This window comes from Pseudonaja textilis, chromosome 17 (genome assembly GCF_049901715.1).
Source record: "Pseudonaja textilis isolate UNSWEBS1 chromosome 17, rPseTex1.2, whole genome shotgun sequence".
Lineage (NCBI taxonomy): Eukaryota > Metazoa > Chordata > Lepidosauria > Squamata > Elapidae > Pseudonaja > Pseudonaja textilis.
This window is the reverse complement of record NC_142006.1, coordinates 791,784-811,107: the sequence shown is the minus strand read 5'-3', so window position 1 is coordinate 811,107 and position 19,324 is coordinate 791,784. Positions and strand designations below refer to the sequence as shown.

General features: G+C 46.5%; 1 protein-coding gene across 2 annotated transcripts in view; it reads right to left on the bottom strand.

Moving 5' to 3' along the window:
• COL5A1 (collagen type V alpha 1 chain) overlaps positions 1-19,324 on the bottom strand; it is a 250,402-nt gene that overhangs the window by 146,730 nt on the left and 84,348 nt on the right. For both annotated transcript variants that reach the window (XM_026719149.2, XM_087914298.1), the window contains exon 5: positions 2,442-2,573. In XM_026719149.2, the coding sequence (XP_026574934.1) occupies positions 2,442-2,573 (132 nt within the window). The remainder of the gene's footprint in view (positions 1-2,441; positions 2,574-19,324) is intronic.

The following is a 19,324-nucleotide window of genomic DNA, read 5'->3' as shown; positions in this document are numbered from 1 at the left end:
TAGCTTGACCCCCTTCCTCTTCTCTGTGGCAGCCCCTCAAATATTGGAAGATGCTCTCTTGTCTCCCGTGGTCCTTCTCTTAAATGCAACTTCTCAAAAATGTAACTTATACGTTATCATAGCTATCCATGGAATCCCTGTGAATCCAACGTCATCATTGCTCACAAAAGCTGCCCGCCTTCTCTGTGTAAGATGCACCCTTCTGGGGTTTTCTCCTCCCAAACAATCTCCAAGGCCCGTCTCTGCACCACAGAGACAATCTCCACAGGCCCGTCTCTGCACTCTTTGGTTTTGAATGCAGAAGAAAACGACAATCCAATTTCTCTTTTCTTTTGCGGCATGTGGGCAAAAAGGCTCACTCAGTTGGTAGACTCTGGAGCTAGGAGGGCTCTGGTTTCATTTTCTGAAGTCCAAGGGAAAGTTACACAAGGTTCAGGGCATAAAGACAGCAGCAGAGATGATGATCATCATGGCTGTTGCTTGTTAGAAAATGAGAAACTTCTGGGGGCGGGACAGGGTCGCTCAAAATTGCCACTGAACGTAAATTCACCAAAGCAATTTGGCGAATTACTTGGTGAGTAAGATGAGCTGTCTTGCTTTACTAGAGTCATTCCCACCCTTGCTTAAAGATACACACTTGAAATGAACACTGCAGGTTAGGGCTAGGGTTAAGGTTAGGGTTAAAGCAGGGGTGGGGATTCAGCCAGGATTCAGGCTGGTTTGCACGAACCAGATATTAAATTTACATCTGGTTCGCTGAACCGGTAGTTGAACCAACTGGCTGGCCCGCCTGCTCCGCTCCACCTCACGCGGCCCGTTTTGGATGTAGGTAAGTGCAGGGTCTGCATGGAGGGTCTGGGAGGATGAAAAACGGCTCTCCCGGAAGTTCTGGAAGTTCTGGAAACAGGCCCATTTCTGGTTTCCGGAAATGGGCCTGTTTCCAGAAATGGGCCTGTTTCCGGATTCCAGAGGGCCTCCGGAGCCCGGGGGAGGCCGTTTTTGCCCTCCCAGAGGCCTGAGGAAAGCCTCCAGACTCTGGGGAAGACGAAAACTGGCCCTCCCGGAAGTTCCGGTAGGCCACGCCCACCATGGCCACACCCACCCAGCAACTGGGCAGAGAACCGGTTGTTGAGATTTTTGAATCCCACTCCGGGTTAAATCTAGGGTTAGGGTTACAGCCAGGATTAGGGTTTAGGGATTAGGGATTAGGGTTAGGGTTACAGCCAGGATCCCTGTGTAGGCTTTCTAAGGGAGCACGCAGCTTCTCCACGGAAGTCCCGAGAGATGCTGGATCAGCTTGCATGAGTCTGCTTATCTGTCACACATGGACACTAACCAGCCCAGGCCTCTCCTGTATAGATCAAGATGACTAAGAGGGCCAAATAAGCCGCTGCTTCCGCTGGGAAAAAGCCTTCCATCCACTCCCGTATCCGTGAATGTCTCACGACTCCAGGTCTTCTGTTGTTGTTTTGTAGACGGGTGTAAGGTTGGGTAGGACAACATTTTGCACGGTGGTTGTTGTTTTCTACTTATTTCTGAACTGTATTCATGGGTCATAATTATCATTGGTATTCTTTAAAAAAATATTTTTTAAAAAAAATCTCTTTATGGGACACAATCCGTGTTTATTTAAACAGGGTTGTGTTAAACACCACAACTGAGACTGGCTCTTTTTTGTCTCCCTTTCTATAACACTCTGTCTACATGCGTGTGTGTGTGTGTGTGTGTGTGTGTGTGTGTGTGTGTGTGTTTGTTTCTCCACCAGATACACACCAGGGTCCTCTCTGCAGACCTCTGCCTTGTGCCTGCTGCCTTCCCTTTTTTTTAATTATAAAAAGTTTTTTTTTATTTTAACAACAAACATAGACAAATACAAACATAAAACAACAAAATAAAACCATCTTTCAATTGTACAGTCTGTCGGTTGGTACATAATTCTTGTGTATAATATATATATATAGTCTTTTCCCCTTGAATTTAAACTTACTTTCATATTACCTTAATCAACTTTCCATGTCATATTGTATTATTATTACTACACCATCATTAAATTTTAGTTTCAAATCCACATTATCCTTTAGAGCAAATCTCGATTCTTACCAATTTTAATACATATTAAGAGTCATTCTATAAGAATCAATTATAACGTATCATTACTGTTAAATTATACTTCAATTTTCCACGTTTCCATCTAACCATTGGTAAAATAAATCCCACATCTTGAAATATTCTTTTTCTTCCTGCTCTGTAATTGCTAATGTTAATCTACTCATTTCTGCACATTCCGTTAGTTTCTTAATCCCCTCTTCCTCTATCAGAATTTTCCAATTTTGCCAGCCCCCTTCCTAACTCTGCCCTGCCCAGCTCAGCCCTTGCCTGTGGGTGGCAGGGAGAGATGAGGTCTGGCCGCCGCTCAGGCCCCCAGCCCCTTCCCCACTCACGTATTCGTCAGGGTTTGGGTCCTGAGAGTGAGGCACATCTGGCACAGCTGTGTCACAATCGGGGCTGTAGTGTTCACAGTAATCGTAGGCGGCTTGATGGTCCGAGACGATGAGCAGCTGCTGGATGTCGCCCTGTGGCGGGAAGAGACAGACCACAATGACAGGAGCCCCACCTGATCTCACGGAGGCAGCCCCTCCCTTAAAAGAGGAACCCACCCCACCGTTTTCCTGAATGTTTTCAATGGGAAGAGACCAAAATTCCCGCAATTCAGGAAATGTCGAGGGAGCACCCACAAAAATCCCGCCATGCTGTGTGATCTCTGCTGTCTGTTCCAGTTCTCTGTGTCTATGAGCCTCGGTGGTGCAGAACTGGTTAGAGCGCAGTACTGCAGGCTCCTTCTGCTGCCTGTTGGCTGCCTGCAATTTGGGCAGTTCAAATCCCACCAGGCTCAAGGTTGACTCAGCCTCCCGTCCTTCCGAGGTGGGTAAAATGAGGGTAAGAGGCCGACTCTGTAAACTGCTTAGAGACGGACTGTAAAAGCGCTGTGAGGTGGAATATAAATCAAAGTGCTATTGCTATCTATCTCACAGAAGTCTGTCTGTCTATCATCTATCTATCTATCTATCTATCTATCTATCTATCTATCTATCAAATCTATCAAAATCTATCTATCTACCTACCTACCTATCTATCAGCCACGGTGACACAATGGTGAGCATGCAGTATTGCAGGCTAACTCTGCCCATTGCCAGTAGCTCGATCCTGACTGTCTCCAGGCTGACTCAGCCTCCCATCCTTCCGAAGTGGGTAAAATGAGGACCCAGATTGTTGGGGGCAAGAGGCTGACTCTGTAAACCGCTTAGAAAGAGGTGTAAAAGCACTGTGAAGCGGTATATAAGTCCAAGTGCTATTGCTATGTAAAACTGGACCCCTAAATGACCCCTGGCATTTCTCTACACTTCACACACACACACGTGCACACCCCTGCCCTTCTTTTCAATTGCCACCTTACTTTAGAAATTGTTAATTTTTAACAAACAAAAACAATGGAAATAGAGACTGACATTTATAGTGAGTTGCAAAATATGACGTAAGTTTGGTCTTATGCCCACAGAAGATCTAAACTATATATGTATCAAATGGAAATCATATGAATCACTAGAAGAAAAAGTAAAGGGTCTAGAAGCAAACTCTAACTATTCTAAAACTCAGTGAACAAAGTGACAATTCCCAACCTGAACAAGAAGATTACACCAAAATTAAACACAATGGGGAGCAAGCAGCTTCTTTTAAAAAAAATGACCCCATATATGAACAAAAGGAAGAAAACCAATATTGAACACAAGAGGGAATAACCAGCTTCTTTCTAAAAATGACTCTTTATATGACTCTAAAGAGGAAAACCGATGGAAACATGTCACTTTTTTAGAAGAAATTAGCCACCAAGAGCAAAGCCCCTACTGTATTCCCTTAGCCCCTTTCAGTGAAGCCCCTCTGGAACTGAACAATCGTTTTCATAGCTTCACCCTGGAAGAAAATATACAGGCACTCACAAAAGAGCATCCATCCATAGTCTCTTAAAAAGAAGTATGACCCAGCATTCCTGTGACAGGAAGAAAAGTATTCCAGACTTCCCTAAAGGAAAAAAGGTGAATATTGGTGATAGGATTATTTTGATAGATTACTTTGGGGAAGAGAAACTATAGTCTGCAAACCAGGCAGTCAATCCAGGGAGGTATGTTGTCATCTCCCTGGAGCAAAAATTAAAAATGTAACTGAGAACGTTACTAAAATAATCAACCCCACAGATTATCACCCCTTTCTTTCCCTACATCTGGGGACCAATGACACAACAATGAATCTCAAAACAAGTTTTAGAGATTGTGAATAGCCAGGGAAGAAAGTTAAAGAATTAGGAGCACAGATAGTGTTTTCATCTATACTTCCAACAAAAGGACAACATCCAATGAGGATTTGAGAAACTAACCACAGGCTTCAAAATTGATGTCATCAACAGAACTTCAGCATCCTAGACCATGGTCTGCATTGCCTACACAAAGGGCTACTAGCAAGGGATGCACCTCACAAGAACTGGAACGAATATATGCAGAAAAAGACTAGCTTATCTTATCAAAAGGGCTTTAAACAAAAATTGGGAGGGGGCAATCTTCAAGACCTTTATAACCTAATCCAGTCATGGCTAACCCTTTTGGGCTCCTGTGCCAAAAATTGCACATGCCAGCACCCAGATGGCAATGCATGCAGCCCCCCCCCCCACACCCCTTGTGCATGCGTGCACAATTCCCCCCCACCGCCGCCCCCTTACCTTCACTGTGCCTCCCAGCTGATTTTTGGCCTGTTTAAGGCCTTTTTCAGCCTGCCAGAGGCTTGAGGGAAGCCTCTGCAGGCTTTGCAGGCCGAAAAATGGGCCCATTTTGTCACTTCCTGTTTTTCCAAAAATACCAGAAGTGATAAAACAGGGCTAGTTTTTCCAGAAATACAGGAAGTGACAAAATGGACCTATTTTTTGGCCTACAAAGCCTGCAGAGGCTTCCCTCAAGCCTCTGGCGGGCCAAAAAAGGCCCGAAAATCAGCTGGGAAGCACACACATGCACAGTGAGGTAAGTTTGCCTGGGGCCCACATGACCGCACAAATGGCTCTGCTTGCCACCTGTGGCACGTGTGCCATAGATTCGCCATCATGGACCTAGTCCCAAGCAAAAATCACTAGATAACCAATCATATAAAGAGGTAGGGAGTAAGGAGGAGGAGGAAGAGGAGGAGGAGGAGGAGGAGGAGGAGAAAAGGAAAAACACAGTGAAGTAGAGAGTGATAGAAAGGATGGAAATCCCAAATAAAAGGAGAAGATATAAGAAACATATCCAGGAACCATAAAGGACTCAAATGCTCAAAGTTTAGGGAACAGGGTGAAAAAGAACAACTAAGATGATTAAAGGGCTGGAGACTAAAACATATGAAGAACGGCTGCAGGATTTGAGTTTGGTTAGTCTAGAGAAAAGGTCTAGGGGAGACATGATGTGATGACCCAGGGTAGGATACAAAATAAACACAATCACAAAAACAGGTGAGGCCCCTTTTATTCCTTCACTTTGCTTCAAAGCTCCAAATATCCTTGACTGGAAACAAAAAACTCCCCCACAAGCAGTTATGAAAAGGAGGAAATGCCGTTTAAACTAAAAATGCCTAGAAATTATAAACAGTAAAAGCAACACAAACCACACTGAAGCAATTAAGTGAACCAGGCAAGATAAAGGCTTGAAGATGTCCACAGATATTGGAACACACACTGGGAAGGACGCCAAACTCAGAGAGGAACGACAAACTAGAGATATTTCCACTTTGTTTCCAGCACTGGCCCATACGCATGTCCTTCCTTTTAACCAGTTCTCACAGCTGCAGCCCATGAAGGGGATCAAGGCCCTTTCCTCCCCCGTAGACCATGCCATTCACGTCTCTCCCTTATCCTCTCCTCCCTGCATGCCTTAGGATGGAGAGGGGATGGGCCTGGATCTTCCTCTGACTGCCCAGCCGGCTTCTGCCCTTCCCCAGCCTCCTCTACAACTTCCAGAGCCACACTTCTACTCCCTGTTGACTGTTCCTCCTCTCCCTCGGAGTCAGGCTCCAACGGGGGCATGACACGATAGCAGTATTTCGGTATTTGAGGGGCTGCCACAAAGAGGGGGGCTCAACTTATTTTCCAAAGCACCGGAAGGAAAGACAAGAAGCAAAGGATAGAAACTAATCAAGGAAAGAGGCAATCTGGGATTAAGGAGAAACTTCCTAACAGTGAGGACAATTAACGGAACGGTTTTCATCCAGAAATCGTGGCTGCGCCATCACAGAAAGATTTTAAGAAGAGACTGGGGAGTCACTTGTCTGAAATGGTATGGGGTCTCACTGCAGTTATTAAGTTAGTAACATGGTTGTTAAGTAAATCTGGCTTCCCCATTGACTTTGCATGTCAGAAGGTCAGAAAAAGAAGATCACCTGACTCTGGGACACTGAAACGGTCAAAAATATGAGTCAGCTACCAAGCATCTGAATTTTGATCATGTGATTATGGGGATGCTGCAATGGTCATAAAGTGTGAAAACTATCATAAGTCACTTTTTTCAATGCCACTATAACTTTGAACGATTACTAAACAGTTGTAAGTTGAGGACTATCTGTATTGTTTTGTTGCTCTGCACGTACATGGAGAGCTTCTGCACTGGAGACAAATTCCTTGCGTGTCTACTCTATTCTATTCATTTATAAAAGGATATGGAGACTCTAGAAAGAGGGCGGAGAAGAGCAACCAGGATGATTAGGAGATTGGAGACTAAAACCTACGATGAACAGTTGCAGGAACTGGAAATGGCTAGTTTAGGGAAGAGGAGGACCAGGGGAGACAGGAGAGCAGTGCTCCAATATTTGAGGGGCTGGCATAGAGAGGAGGGGGGGGGGGTCTAGCTATTTTCCAAAGCACCCAAAGGCCAGATAAGGAATAATGGATGGAAACTGAACAAGGAGAGATTCAACCTGGAAAGAAGGAGATATTCTCTGACAATGAAAGCAATCAACCCACGGAACAGAAGTTGCCTTCAGAAGTTGTGAGAGCTTCATCATCCCTGGAGGCTTTCAAGAAGAGACTGGACTGCCTTCTGTCAGAAATGGTGTAGGGCCTCCTGCTTGGGCAGGGGATTGGACTAGATGACCTACAAGGTCCCTTCCAACTCTGTTAACCTGTTTAAATCTATTAAATCTTCATGATTTTCTGTTCTTGCAAACTCTCCCCATGTCCACCGCGTCTGCTTTGTCTGTTGTTCTCTAAAGCTTCTGCCTCTGTCTGTTTCAGGATCTTCGCTCCAAATATCCTTAACTTCCCTTCCTCTCGGCTCATTCACTCTTCTTTCCTGCCTTGTGACTTCATCCTTTTCCTCGTGCCTGTGTGACCGAGCTGGAGATCCAGATCCCCCCCCCGCCCCAGCCTTTGCAAGGCAAGAAAAACTTGGCTGTCCCTCCCAGGCATGTGGGCTTGTGGGCTGGAAGGCGGGGGGAAGCTCTGCCAGCTGATGTTGTTTGCATTGTAAGTTGGAATTTGTTTTTGGCGGCCTCATGCCGTTATTATTTGGACTGTTGCTCTAATTGTTGGTTTTAACTTGTGCGCTGCTTGGAGTCGCTGCTGTGAGATAGGCGGCCCGATCAATTGTGCAAACAAACAAAGCAAAATCCCCAGGATGGATTTCTTTTGTGTACAGTATTTACTACCAAGATCCTAATAAAAGCTTCTTTAGGGAGGTCATAATGCAGGGGAAATTGACTGAGAGACCGTCCTAGTTGTCTTATATCATCACCCGTTACAATCACTTCCAAAGCCAAGATGTTGGCCAAACTTCTCCCCTTGCAACGGTTAGTTCAACTCATCATAAGGCCATTAACTAACACACACACTCTCTCTCTTTCTTTCTCTCCCTCTCCCTCTCCCTCTCCCTCTCCCTCTTTCTTTCTTTCTTTCTTTCTTTCTTTCTTTCTTTCTTTCTTTCTTTCTTTCTTTCCTTCCTTCCTTCCTTCCTTCCTTCCTTCTTTCTTTCTTTCTTTCTTTCTTCTTTCTTTCTCCAGGCATTCAGAGAGGAAGAGACAATCCTTTGTACATTTGAAGGGGTGTTTCTTGATGAACCAACTAATATTAGAAGTTTGTTCTCATTACAACATCCTGCCCTATACAGGCAAACGGGCTTTTGCCCACATGCCAAAATAAGTAATTTCTCTCCCTTTACGTGTATGCCAAATATTTCAAAACAAAACAAAAGCAGTTGCCTGATTTCCCCATAAGTTGACTGAACTGTGATTAGAAAATTAGAGAACGCACAACAGCGTCCCCTGGGAAGCACCGTTTCCTGGGTCAGGGCTGGAGACTAGGAGTAGCTTGGCAAGAAAGTTGAGGAGTCAGGAGTACAAGTGCTCTTTTCATCTGTACTTCCCCCCCCCCAAAAAAAGGTCAATATCCAATGAGCGAACAAAGCATTTTAGAAACGAACTAAGGGTTCAGAAATAAGGGTTGGTAATGACGTCACGAGAACTTCACATTCCCAGACCACAATCTACCCTACCTCCAGGGGTGGGATTCAAATTTTTTAACAACCGGTTCTGTGGCATGGCTAGGTGGGCGTGGCTAGTGGGCATGGCCGTGTGACTGGATGGGCGTGGCCTTTTTGCAGCGCCTCATTCCCCTCCCCCCCCCCGTATTCTGTTTTTGGGCCTTTTGGGCCTCAGGGAAGCCTCCTGGGGAGACGTTATTGCTCCCACGAAGCTTTCCTGAGGCCCAGGAAGGCAAAAAACGGAGTGTGGGGGCACGCAGCAAACAGCCCCCCCAGGTGCCCCTTTTGCCTCAGTGAAGGCTCCTGGGTGAAGCAATAAGACAGCGAGAGGTTTAGCAATAAAAATAAAATAAAATGGCAATTAGGAAAAGAATGAGGGAATATGTAAATATGTAAATGACTGGCTTAGACTTCCGGTTAGAGCTCCTTCGGCGACAGACCAAAACCTCATCTCTCCGAGGCTTCGATCCGTGCTCGCTGCTGGAGCGCCCCAAGCCGGCTGGTTTCAGGGCTAAGCCACCCCGTAGAGGTGGTGAAGAGGGGGAAGACCGCCAGCAGGGTTGAGGAGAGCCGCATCTCTCCTCCCCAGCTGGCCATTACTCCCTTTCCTGAAGGCGATTGTAGCGGTGGTCAGAAATGGCCACCACAAAGAACAACTCGACCGGAAAAGAATGTGCAGGAGAGAAAGTTTTGGTTGACCGGGTCAAACAGCAAAAGCAACAAATAAGGTACCCTGGAATTTAAACTTAACAACATTGTTCCCAAAAAAGATTTTGAAGCTGTGAAGGAGAGAGAGAAGGGAAAGGATTAGGGGTTTTTTCTTCCCTTCCTTATACTGACAGCTAAGAGACTTAAGCAAGAAACTGAAAAAAAAAAAAATCCACTTTGACATTAATAGGCATCTAAGCTGAAAATAAAAGTCAAAGGGATAATAAAGATTTCTGGACATTTAAAAGTTTTTAAAAGCTGGAATTGATGAAGATATTGGAAAACTACTGGGCCTACAACAGAGCCTTGGGTACCCCACTGTATACTTCCCTCCTTGTAGATGCACTTCCTTTAAGGACTATATGTTCAGTGCGGTTGGTCAGCCAGTTATGAATCTACCTGGTGGTGAGGTCCTTTTCCTAGTCCCACCTGCGATGCAAAGAATTCCCAACCAAGTCTTAGGATCTCAGCAGAGTGGTTGGAAACAAGGGTGGCTGCAGATGATTAGAAAGATGATGATGCCATGAAGAACAAGACTCAGAGGTCTCCAAACTTGGCAACTTTAAGACTTGTGGACTTCAACTCCCAGAATTCCTCCTCCAGTCATGTTAGCTCAGGAATTCTGGGAATTGAAGTCCACAAGTCTTAAAGTTGCCAAGTTTAGAGACCTCTGAACAAGATATTCTCTCTCTTCCCTCCAGTCTTCTCACTTGAGCTCCTCCCTCACTGTCAACCTGTACATTCACACACACACACACAGCTGCCTCATGGCTAAAGAAGTACATCACGTCCCACTGACATTCTCTTCTCCTAGGAAGGAATTTTGAAAGCAAATCTCTTGGTCAAACTAAACGAGAATTGGAAATACAGGAGCATTTCTCTGCCTGGTCTTCAATGTAATGTGAGCTGACTGCCTTTTTTTTTTTTAGCTCCTCTAAATACAGGGGGACAGAATAAAATTAAAGGGGTGAATTCAGGGACATGTTTCTGTTGAGTTAAACTTGCTTCCCACAATCCTCATTACTACAAAGAAAGCTTATGTTGATCTTCATCAGAACTGGTAACTTCTCTTGGTGTCACTGGCCTGAGGAAGCAGCCATGAGTGGCTGCTTAAGTGGATGAGATAGAAAGGAAGAAAGGAGGGGTGGCAGCCACCTTTCTTTTCCAAAAATAGCTCACTCATCAACCCTGCCAGATAACCAGGACTTAACCGGATGACCCACATTTAGTTCCTCAGCTTTGAGTGTTGATTTTCTCTAAAGGAGAGAGACAATCAGTTGGGGACATTCTCCAGATGCTGGTTCTTTACCTATTGACAGAATGCTGGAAGGGACCAACCATTAATACTTTGTGCTGCTAAATTTCATGCGGAATTCCTAGAAAAACAATCCACATTTAATACGAAGGGGAACACTGCTGACCACATAACAATACGTTAAAAGTTTTTGATAAGATGATGGAAATAAGGAGAATTTTTTTTCTGACAGTGGAAGCAATCAACCCGTGGAACAGAAATTGCCTTCAGAAGTTGTGGGAGCTTCATCCCTGGAGGCTTTCAAGAAGAGACTGGACTGCCATCGGTCGGAAATGGGTGTATGGTCTCCTGCTTGGGTGGTGGGTTGGACTAGATGACCTACAAGGTCCCTTTCAACTCTGTTAATCTGTACCAGAATGTGAACAGAACAAAATAAAATAACAGAGCTGAAAAAGGACCTTGGAGGTTTTCTAGTCTAGTCCCTGCTCAGGCTGGAGACCCTATAGCATTCCCGACCAGTGGCTGCCCATCCTCCTCTTAAATCCCCCCCGATGGAGCGCCCACAACTTCCGAAGGCAAACCTTTCCGCTGATTAAGGGTTCTTCTCATTGTCAGGAAACTTCTAGGGTTGATCTCTCTTTGATAATCTTCCACCTGTTACTTCTTATCTTGACCTCTGGTGCATTGGAGCAAAACTTCACCCTCTCTTCTCTGTGACAGCCCCTCAAGTACAGGAGGCTGCTATCATATCACCCCTAGTCTTTTTCTTTGGTAGACCAGTTCAGAGATCTTCAACCTTGGCAACTTTAAGCCTGGAGGACTTCAACCCCCAGAATTCCCCAGCCAGCAAATTCTGGGAGTTGAAGTCCACCAAGTTGGCAAGATTGGAGATCGCTGGACTAGAACACACCCAGTTCCTGCAACTTTTCATTGTATGTTTTAACCTCCAGTCCCCTGATCATCTTTGCTACTTCTTCTCTGCGCTCCTTCTAGAATCTCAACATCTATTTTGGGTCGAGTTGACCAGAACTGGGCACAGTATTCCAAGTGCAATCTTATCATGGTGCTATAAAGCGGTAAGATTCTGACCCAAACCTGGTTCCAAGGGAGCAAACACGAGACAAAGGTACCAGCACAACCTTTTAATGTTTCATTGACGAATCCGGTTCCTTCCCAGATAAAAGGCTACTTCCAACTCATTAGCTCCGATAAGAAAGAGCCTTGCCAAGTTTTTGCAAGGCTGCCAAGAACACCAGATAAAGTTACTAAACAGCAAATCAAAGAGTCTCCAAACACCAACTCAGATATTCTAACATCCACCAGGGGAAAGTATCAAACTTCTTTGCCTCCTGCAAAGAACTGCAGTTTCTCAGCTGGCTTTTATCTCCTCAGGGAGAGGCCGTTACCTTGCAGCCTTACTCCCGAGTCGCCCGTGCTCCTTCGAGCAGCCCTGCGCGCACACACACTGAGCACAGGCTCCTCGGGGTGCTCTTCCTCACTGCTGCCAGCCTCCACAACCTCCAAAGGGAGCACTCCGCTCCCTGATGGTCCTGGCCCCATCCCTGCCTCCCACGCAGGCCTGTCCGCACCTGCTGCCGGAGAACCACAACAGGTAAACACTTCGCATGATCTTAATTCTATCCCTTTGCTGATGCAGCCCTAGGACTTGTTTGGAATCTGCAGAAACACGGCTCATATGTAAGTGGGGGATCACTAGGACTCCTAGGTCTCTCTCACAATTACTGTTGTTGAGCCAGGTACAACTATAGTATACCTGTGTCTGAGCGTAAAATTTTTACTTTTCTCATCCCTCAATTGCATGTTTTGGATAAGGCCCAGTCAGGGGTGGGCCTCAAAAATTTTAGCAACCGGTTCTCTTACCGATTTGCTGGGTGGGCGTGGCCATGGTGGGCGTGGCCTAGTCGGCCTCCTGCATCACCATGGTGATGGGGGGGGGGGTGTTTTCACCCTCCCTGTGCTCCAAAGTCTTGCCTCAAGCCTCCGGGAGGGTGAAAACAGCCTCCCCAGGCTCCGGAGACCCTCTGGAGGCAGGAAAGAGGCCTGTTTCTGGCCTTCTGGGGCCCCTGGGAGGCCCACTTTTTGCCCTCCCCGAGCCTCTGAGTATGCCCTGCACTTAACCTGGCATCCAAAATGGGCCACGTGGGGACTCCTGGGAGGGGAGGAGAGGGCAGGGCCAGCCAAGGGTATGACTGACCAGTTGGTCAAACCGGCCATTAAAAATGATAAAATTAGCTATCGGTTCGCCCAGACCAGGATGAATCCGTAGCAGCCCAGCCCTGGGCCCAGGGTTCACAAGTCTACTAAGATCCTTCTGAATCTTGAGGCGATCTTTTAAAAAGGGGGTCCCCAATCCCTGGGCTGTGGACCCCTGGGAACTGAGCTGCCAAAGCTGTGAGTGAGCAGGCGAAGCCTCCTTGACACCTGTGTGCAATTAGGTTGGTTCATTTGCACACTCACATTTGCGCATTCATGAGTGGTGTGTTGGCCTAGAGGTGGAGCTCTCTCCTCACAATCAGGAGGCGGTGAGTTCGATCCTAGGTAGAGGCAGATATTGCTCTCTCTGGGCACGCTGAGAATATATCTGCTGAATAAAACTCTGCACTGGCAACAGGAAGGGCATCTGGCCAGTAAACACTCGGCTCCATTCAGTTGCTCAGACTCCACCCCGCAAAGGACTAGGGGGTCATTAAAAGGAGGTGATGATTTGTGCCTTCACAGGACTTCAGTTGTGGGATTTAGGTTCCCCCCTCTCAAGATCGAAACTGCTGAAGCCACTATCATCACCATCAGTCTATAGAACCCAAAAAAACCTGTTTTAAAGTGTTGGCTATTCCCCCCAACTTGGTGTCACCTGCAAACTTGATGAGTTCCCCTTCTAGGATCATCATCTCCTTTAAATGAACCCATAATCCCTTGCGGAGTGGCGTCTTGGCAACTGAATGGAGCCGAGTGCTTACTGGCTGGATGCTCTTCCTGTCGCCACTAAGGAGTTATATTCAGTAGATATATTCTCAACGTGCCCAGAGAGAGAAATATCCGCCTCTACCTAGGATCGAACTCACAGCCTTCTCTAGGCCACCGTACCACTCCTGAGTTCTATCCTCTGATCTAAATGATTTATGAAGATATTGAAGAGGCCTGGGCCTAAGGCAGAAAGATACCCCCACCCCTGCTCCACGAAGATGTCGCCCCCTTTAGGACTACACACCGAGTGTGGCTGGTCAATCAGTTCTGAATCCGTCTGGTGGGGATGCTGTCTATCCTACATTTTTCTACTTTACCAAGAAGTAGGTTGTAGTTTCCTTTGTCAAATGCCTTACTAACTTTATCAACTTGTATTTTAACATGCTCCTTTTTTACTCGATTCTTCAGGTAGAAAAGGAAGAGAAATGTGCCTGGTTCAGCATGAAACTGTCTGGAAGCAAGTCCTCTGGAGACAAATGAGAGCCGTCCACTATCCACGGATACCTGGACCATGATCGGTCCGAGAGTAAAGATGCCCTGCAGCTGGGCTAGACTGCAATTCCCAGCCAAGTCAATCATGGCCGTTTAAACTGTCCGTCATAGAATCAACCCAGAAGACCTGAGAGAGTCTCAAGCACAGAGGAGCCGAACCCCCCTCACTCCCTCTCAGTTCACACTTAAGCACACTAATTCCCCAGGCATCATCCTCTGCTTAACAAATAAATACAGTGTGTGAACAGAATCCAGACGAGGGACACCTAAGCAATGCAGTTCCCATGAAGTCCAAAATAAACTGAGCTGGCCCTTGTCTCCCGGAGGATCCCCGTGGTTCAGCTGACAGATAAATGGTTGCACTTTTGCAAATGGGCTTCAGAGTACATTAATACACCGTGGAATACCAATAGATTAACCTATATTGAAACTGAACCGTTTTTGCACATCTCTTTTTAGAGGGCAGGTTAATTTGGGAATCCAGTGGAGCAGACCCATGGATTAACAAAAGAGGCAGTATTTGGGTCTGGCAGAGACGCAGAGTGAGAGACAGAGGGAGGGGGGGGAGGGAGGGAGGGGAGGGAGGAGAGGAGGAGAGACAGAGAGAGACAGAGAGATGGAGGGAGGGAGAAGAAGAGACAAAGAGACAGAGGGAGAGAAGGAGGGAGAGGGAGTGAGTGAGAGGGACAGAGAGACAAAGGGAGAGAGAGGGAGGGAGGGAGGGGGATGGCAGGAGAGCACAGAGAGACAAAGGGGAGAGGGAAAGAGGGAGGGAGGGAGGAGGGGGAGGAGGGTCGATGCTGCTATGCACGCAGGCGGATTCTCTCTTGCAACAGAAGTGACATCTTCTCTGCTTCACGCTTTGCTTCACTGTCTTCACACACAGGTCTGGATATTTCTTTTTGGCAGCTCCGCAGAGCATGGGATGATGCTCAAATAGCCTACAGACCTGGTATTATGTCCTGGTGGTCTCCCATTTAAGTATTAGCAGACGGGAGTCTGCTTTGCTTTTTTCAAGATGAGTTAAAATTGGCTTCTTCCTTGGCATAAACCTGGATCCTCCTAGGATCTCCTGAGGCTATTTTTGTTCTGTGGCTCTCCACAGTGAGCAAGCAAAGGGGGGAATCCGGTCTCTTTAGATCCAGGGAGCCAAACCCAAGCACTCTTCTGTCCTGCCCATCCAGAACCTCGCAGCCTCGGGGCATCCGGTGAGCCCCCGAATGGTATCCCCTGCCCAGCCAAGGGTGCAAATGTGTAACTGGGTATCATCACTGTACTGATAATATTGTATCTCTTCTCGAATGACCTCACTCCGTGTAATAGACCCAAGACTCTTGTTCATCAGCTCCTCTACAGGGAAATGGGACCCGTTAAATAGTCCGTCCTCGGAGACTAAGGGATCCAAACGGGCTCCAGGAGAAATTGAGGGATATATCCCTGAAGGTTTGCTGCATGGTCGTGCCGAGGTCTTAGTAATGGCCTGGAGCCAAAGGCTGCTGAGGCTCAGGACACAATTGCACCTATGTGATCTCTCGTGACTCTTCACTCCCCTTGTTCCCTGTGCATTGTGGAGGAACGGAAGGTCCCGAAATGACTTAGGAGATATCTAGAGCTCCACTGGAGGAAAACAAAGAATGATTTCGACTGAACATGTCACACAGCCGCTATTAAGGCTGATCTCATGGCAATAAAAGAGGCAAAACTGTTTCTCCACTGTTATTGTGTCTGAGCCACGGTGGTGCAGTACTGCAGGCTACCTCTACTGACTGCCAGCTGCCGGCAATGAGGCAGTTCAAATCTCACCAGGCTCCAGGTTGACTCAGCCTTCTGTCCTTCCGAGGTGAGTAAAATGAGGACCCAGATTGTTCGGGGCAAGAGGCTGACTCTGTAAACCGCTTAGAGGGGGCTGGAAAGCTCTGTGAAGTGGTATATAAGTCTAAGGGCTGTTACAATCTATCTACACTGCTCAAAAAAATAAAGGGAACACAAAAATGAAACATCTTAGATCTGACTGAATGGAATATTCTTGTTAACTACTTTGTTCATTACATAGTTACATAGCACCCCATCTGGAGCTCTGCAGAATCCTTAGCAAACACAACTAATGCTGTGTGGATATTGAAACCTGGCCTGAACCACAACTGATCATAAAGCTTTACTAAGACCATACATAGAATACTGCATTCAGTTTTCAGGGTCCCCCTCCCGCCCCCGCTTTCCCCAGTTGAATGGCAGTATCAGTCTAGGGATCTGACAGGTCATGACGCTATAAAAACGATGTTGAGACTCCAGAAAGAGAAAGAAAGAAAGAAAGAAAGAAAGAAAGAAAGAAAGAGAGAGAGAGAGAGAGAGAGAGAGAGAGAGAGAGAGAGAGGGAAGGAAGGAAGGAAGGAAGGAAGGAAGGAAGGAAGGAAGGAAGGAAGGAAGGAAGGAAGGAAGGAAGAAAGAAAGAAAGAAAGAAAGAAAGAAAGAAAGAAAGAAAGAAAGAAAGAAAGAAAGAAAGAAAGAAAGAAAGAAAGAAAGAAAGAAAGAAAGAAAGAACAACCAGGAGGATTAGGGGATTGCACATATGATGAACAGTTGCAGGAACTGGGCCTGGCTAGTCTAGTGAAGAGAAGGACCAGGGGAGACAGGAGAGCAGCCTTCCAGTATTGGAGGGGCTGCCAGACCGGGATGGGGGGTGGGGGGGGGGGGCAAGCTATTTTCCAAAGCAAGTGACTGAGGTTAACTTTATTACACGCAACTATCTCACCATTGCTGGAAATAGTTGCTCATCAACCCAGAATTTGATCTGAGTCCCTGCCTTGCTCCGTGATGGAGTAGCGGGTGAGGAATGGGGGTACATTTGTCCTTCCCCTGGAGGGAAGATAGGAAATTGGGAACTTATGTGCAGTTTGGAGAGACCAGAGCTCTGCTGGAGCTGTCCGGGAACGAGTTTCTGCTTTTTAAGGAACTGAGTTACCTTCCAGACCATCCTGGGGGGTGAGGGGTGAGGGGTGGGGCGTTAATATAGCCCCTCCATCCCCGTCGCAGACTGAGCCAAGCCAAACCAAGCCAAGCCAGGTCCAGGACATGAGAAATCCAAAAGCTGGGGAAACAGAATCCAAAACGTACAGACAATTCTAACATTTTCCAGCCTGCAAAAGTGCTTTGGTTTTGGTTTGGAAAAAGAGAGTTTTTCCCCCTCTCGCTCCAAATCGTCCTCCTTCTGCTGTTCCTCCCTCTTCCAATCTGCTCCCTATTTATTTTCCTGTTTTTTTTCTCTCTTTGCTCATTTCCATGGTGTAAAACCTGCTGGGTTTCCAGCCACCCTCTCGAGAAGATGGAGAGAGAAAGAGGGGAGGGGGGAAAAAAGCCCCTTTTCTAAAAAAAAAAAAAAAGGCCTGGCTGGCAAACACAAAAAACGCAACGGTAAAAAGGGCGAGAGAGTCCTCGAAGTCTTGGAGGGGGTGGGGGGAAATGTTGGAAACGGAATAAATTATGTGTTCTTTGGCTACTATCCCAGGATGGAGAGCTGGAAAAGGGGAACACAGATGCCTTCTTAGAAGAGCCTTTCAGCCACAGGTAAACGACGTTGAAGCCCATGTCCCCATCCTGGCCAAACTACCCGGGAAGCTCCAAATCCCCTTTTCAGGACCTCCCCCAAGTCATCACGGGGGAAAATGGGAGAAGCTGCAGTTTCAACGCTTGCCCCTTGGACCGGCACCAAGAAGCCCACGGCGGCCCCTTCCTTTAAGCTGCCTTTCTAGCTTGATACAGATGCAGATTAACAGAGGTTGGAAGGGACCTTGTGGGTCATCTAGTCCAACCGCCCCCCCCCGCCCCTGCCCAAGCAGGAGACTCTACACCAAGGGTCTTCATACTTGACAGCTTTAAGACTTGTGGACTTCAATTCCCAGAATTCCTGAGCTAACAGGACTGGAGGAGGAATTCGGGAAGTTGAAGTCCACAACTCTTAAAGCTTGAAGACCCCTGCCCTACACCGTTTCTGACAGATGGCATTCCAGTCCCTTCTTGAAAGCTTCCAGGGATGAAGCTCCCACAACTTCCCAGGGCAACTTCTGTTCCATTGAATATGGAATACCAGAGTTGGAAGGGACCTTCTAGGTCATCTAGTCCAACCCCCCACCATTTCTGACAGGTAGCCATCTAGTCTCTTCTTGAAAACTTCCAGAGTTGAAACTTTTGCTGCATTCAACTGTGTTGAATGGGACAACTTGCCATGGCCAACTTGCTGAGGGACAATTCAACAATTCAATGTATTTAAAATAATTTTTAAAATTATGTTAATTTTTCTCATTCACATTTCATTTTGCCCCTCCTTCTGCATCCTTCATTTAATGATTCCCTCCCACTATTTATTTGATATTACTGTGACTCTTCTGCTGCAACGAGCTGTCCCAGGGAAAGCTGGCTGTGGCAAATTGGCCACGCTCGGCATCCCAGACGGTGGGTAGGCACTTCTTGGAGAGCATCCCATCAGCCAGGAGTGATGCTGAGAGCATCCCATCAGCCACGCCGGAGGGCTCTGCCTGCCAAGAGCTGCACAGATTTAGGCTACAGCCCTGCAGCCTCTCTGCTCGAGAGGAGGTGTTCATTTTCCCCGTCTGGCCAACATTTGGTTTCCTTCTGCAGCAGAAATGCTTGATGTCCCCAGCGGAGGCACCTCAGTCTCAGACTCACTTTCCTCTCTAGTTCCAAACCAAGCAACTAAATGGCCTTATTGGAGCAGCTCAAGTTTTCCAAGCTTTGCAACGTTGCAAATTCAAAAAAAGGAAGAAAGAACCCTTCTCTACAAATTAACGTGTAGTGTGAAGTGTTACTTTAGAAGCACACAACGTACCACCTACTCCCTCAAATTCCTAATGCTGAATATGGAAGATAGTCTACTTTCTAATAATGATTGATATTATCATTGGTATGTACATGATTATAATGATTGTGATGCTGTTTATATTTTAACACTTTGGACACCTAAGAAGACACACTGTTCAATATAGAAATGGGATTTGTGATGCAAAACAATAAAAATATATATATTTTTAAATTCAGGGCTGGGAAAGGAAAGGGTTAGGATCTTCGTACCGTTTTGCATATTTTTGTCCTCAAAGGAGAATACAGTGGATATTGGAACAATTCTGCACCTGTGCAGTGTCTAGAAAGATACTTGCGCTTTAATAAGGCATTCGACAGTGTAGAACACAATCTACTTCTTGGTAAGATAGAACAACGTGGGAGAGGCGGTACCACCACCAGATGGTTTCGCAATTGACTAACCCACCATTGACTAACCCACCACACCTGGCATATCCCCAATGGAACTACACCTACGAGGAGGGGA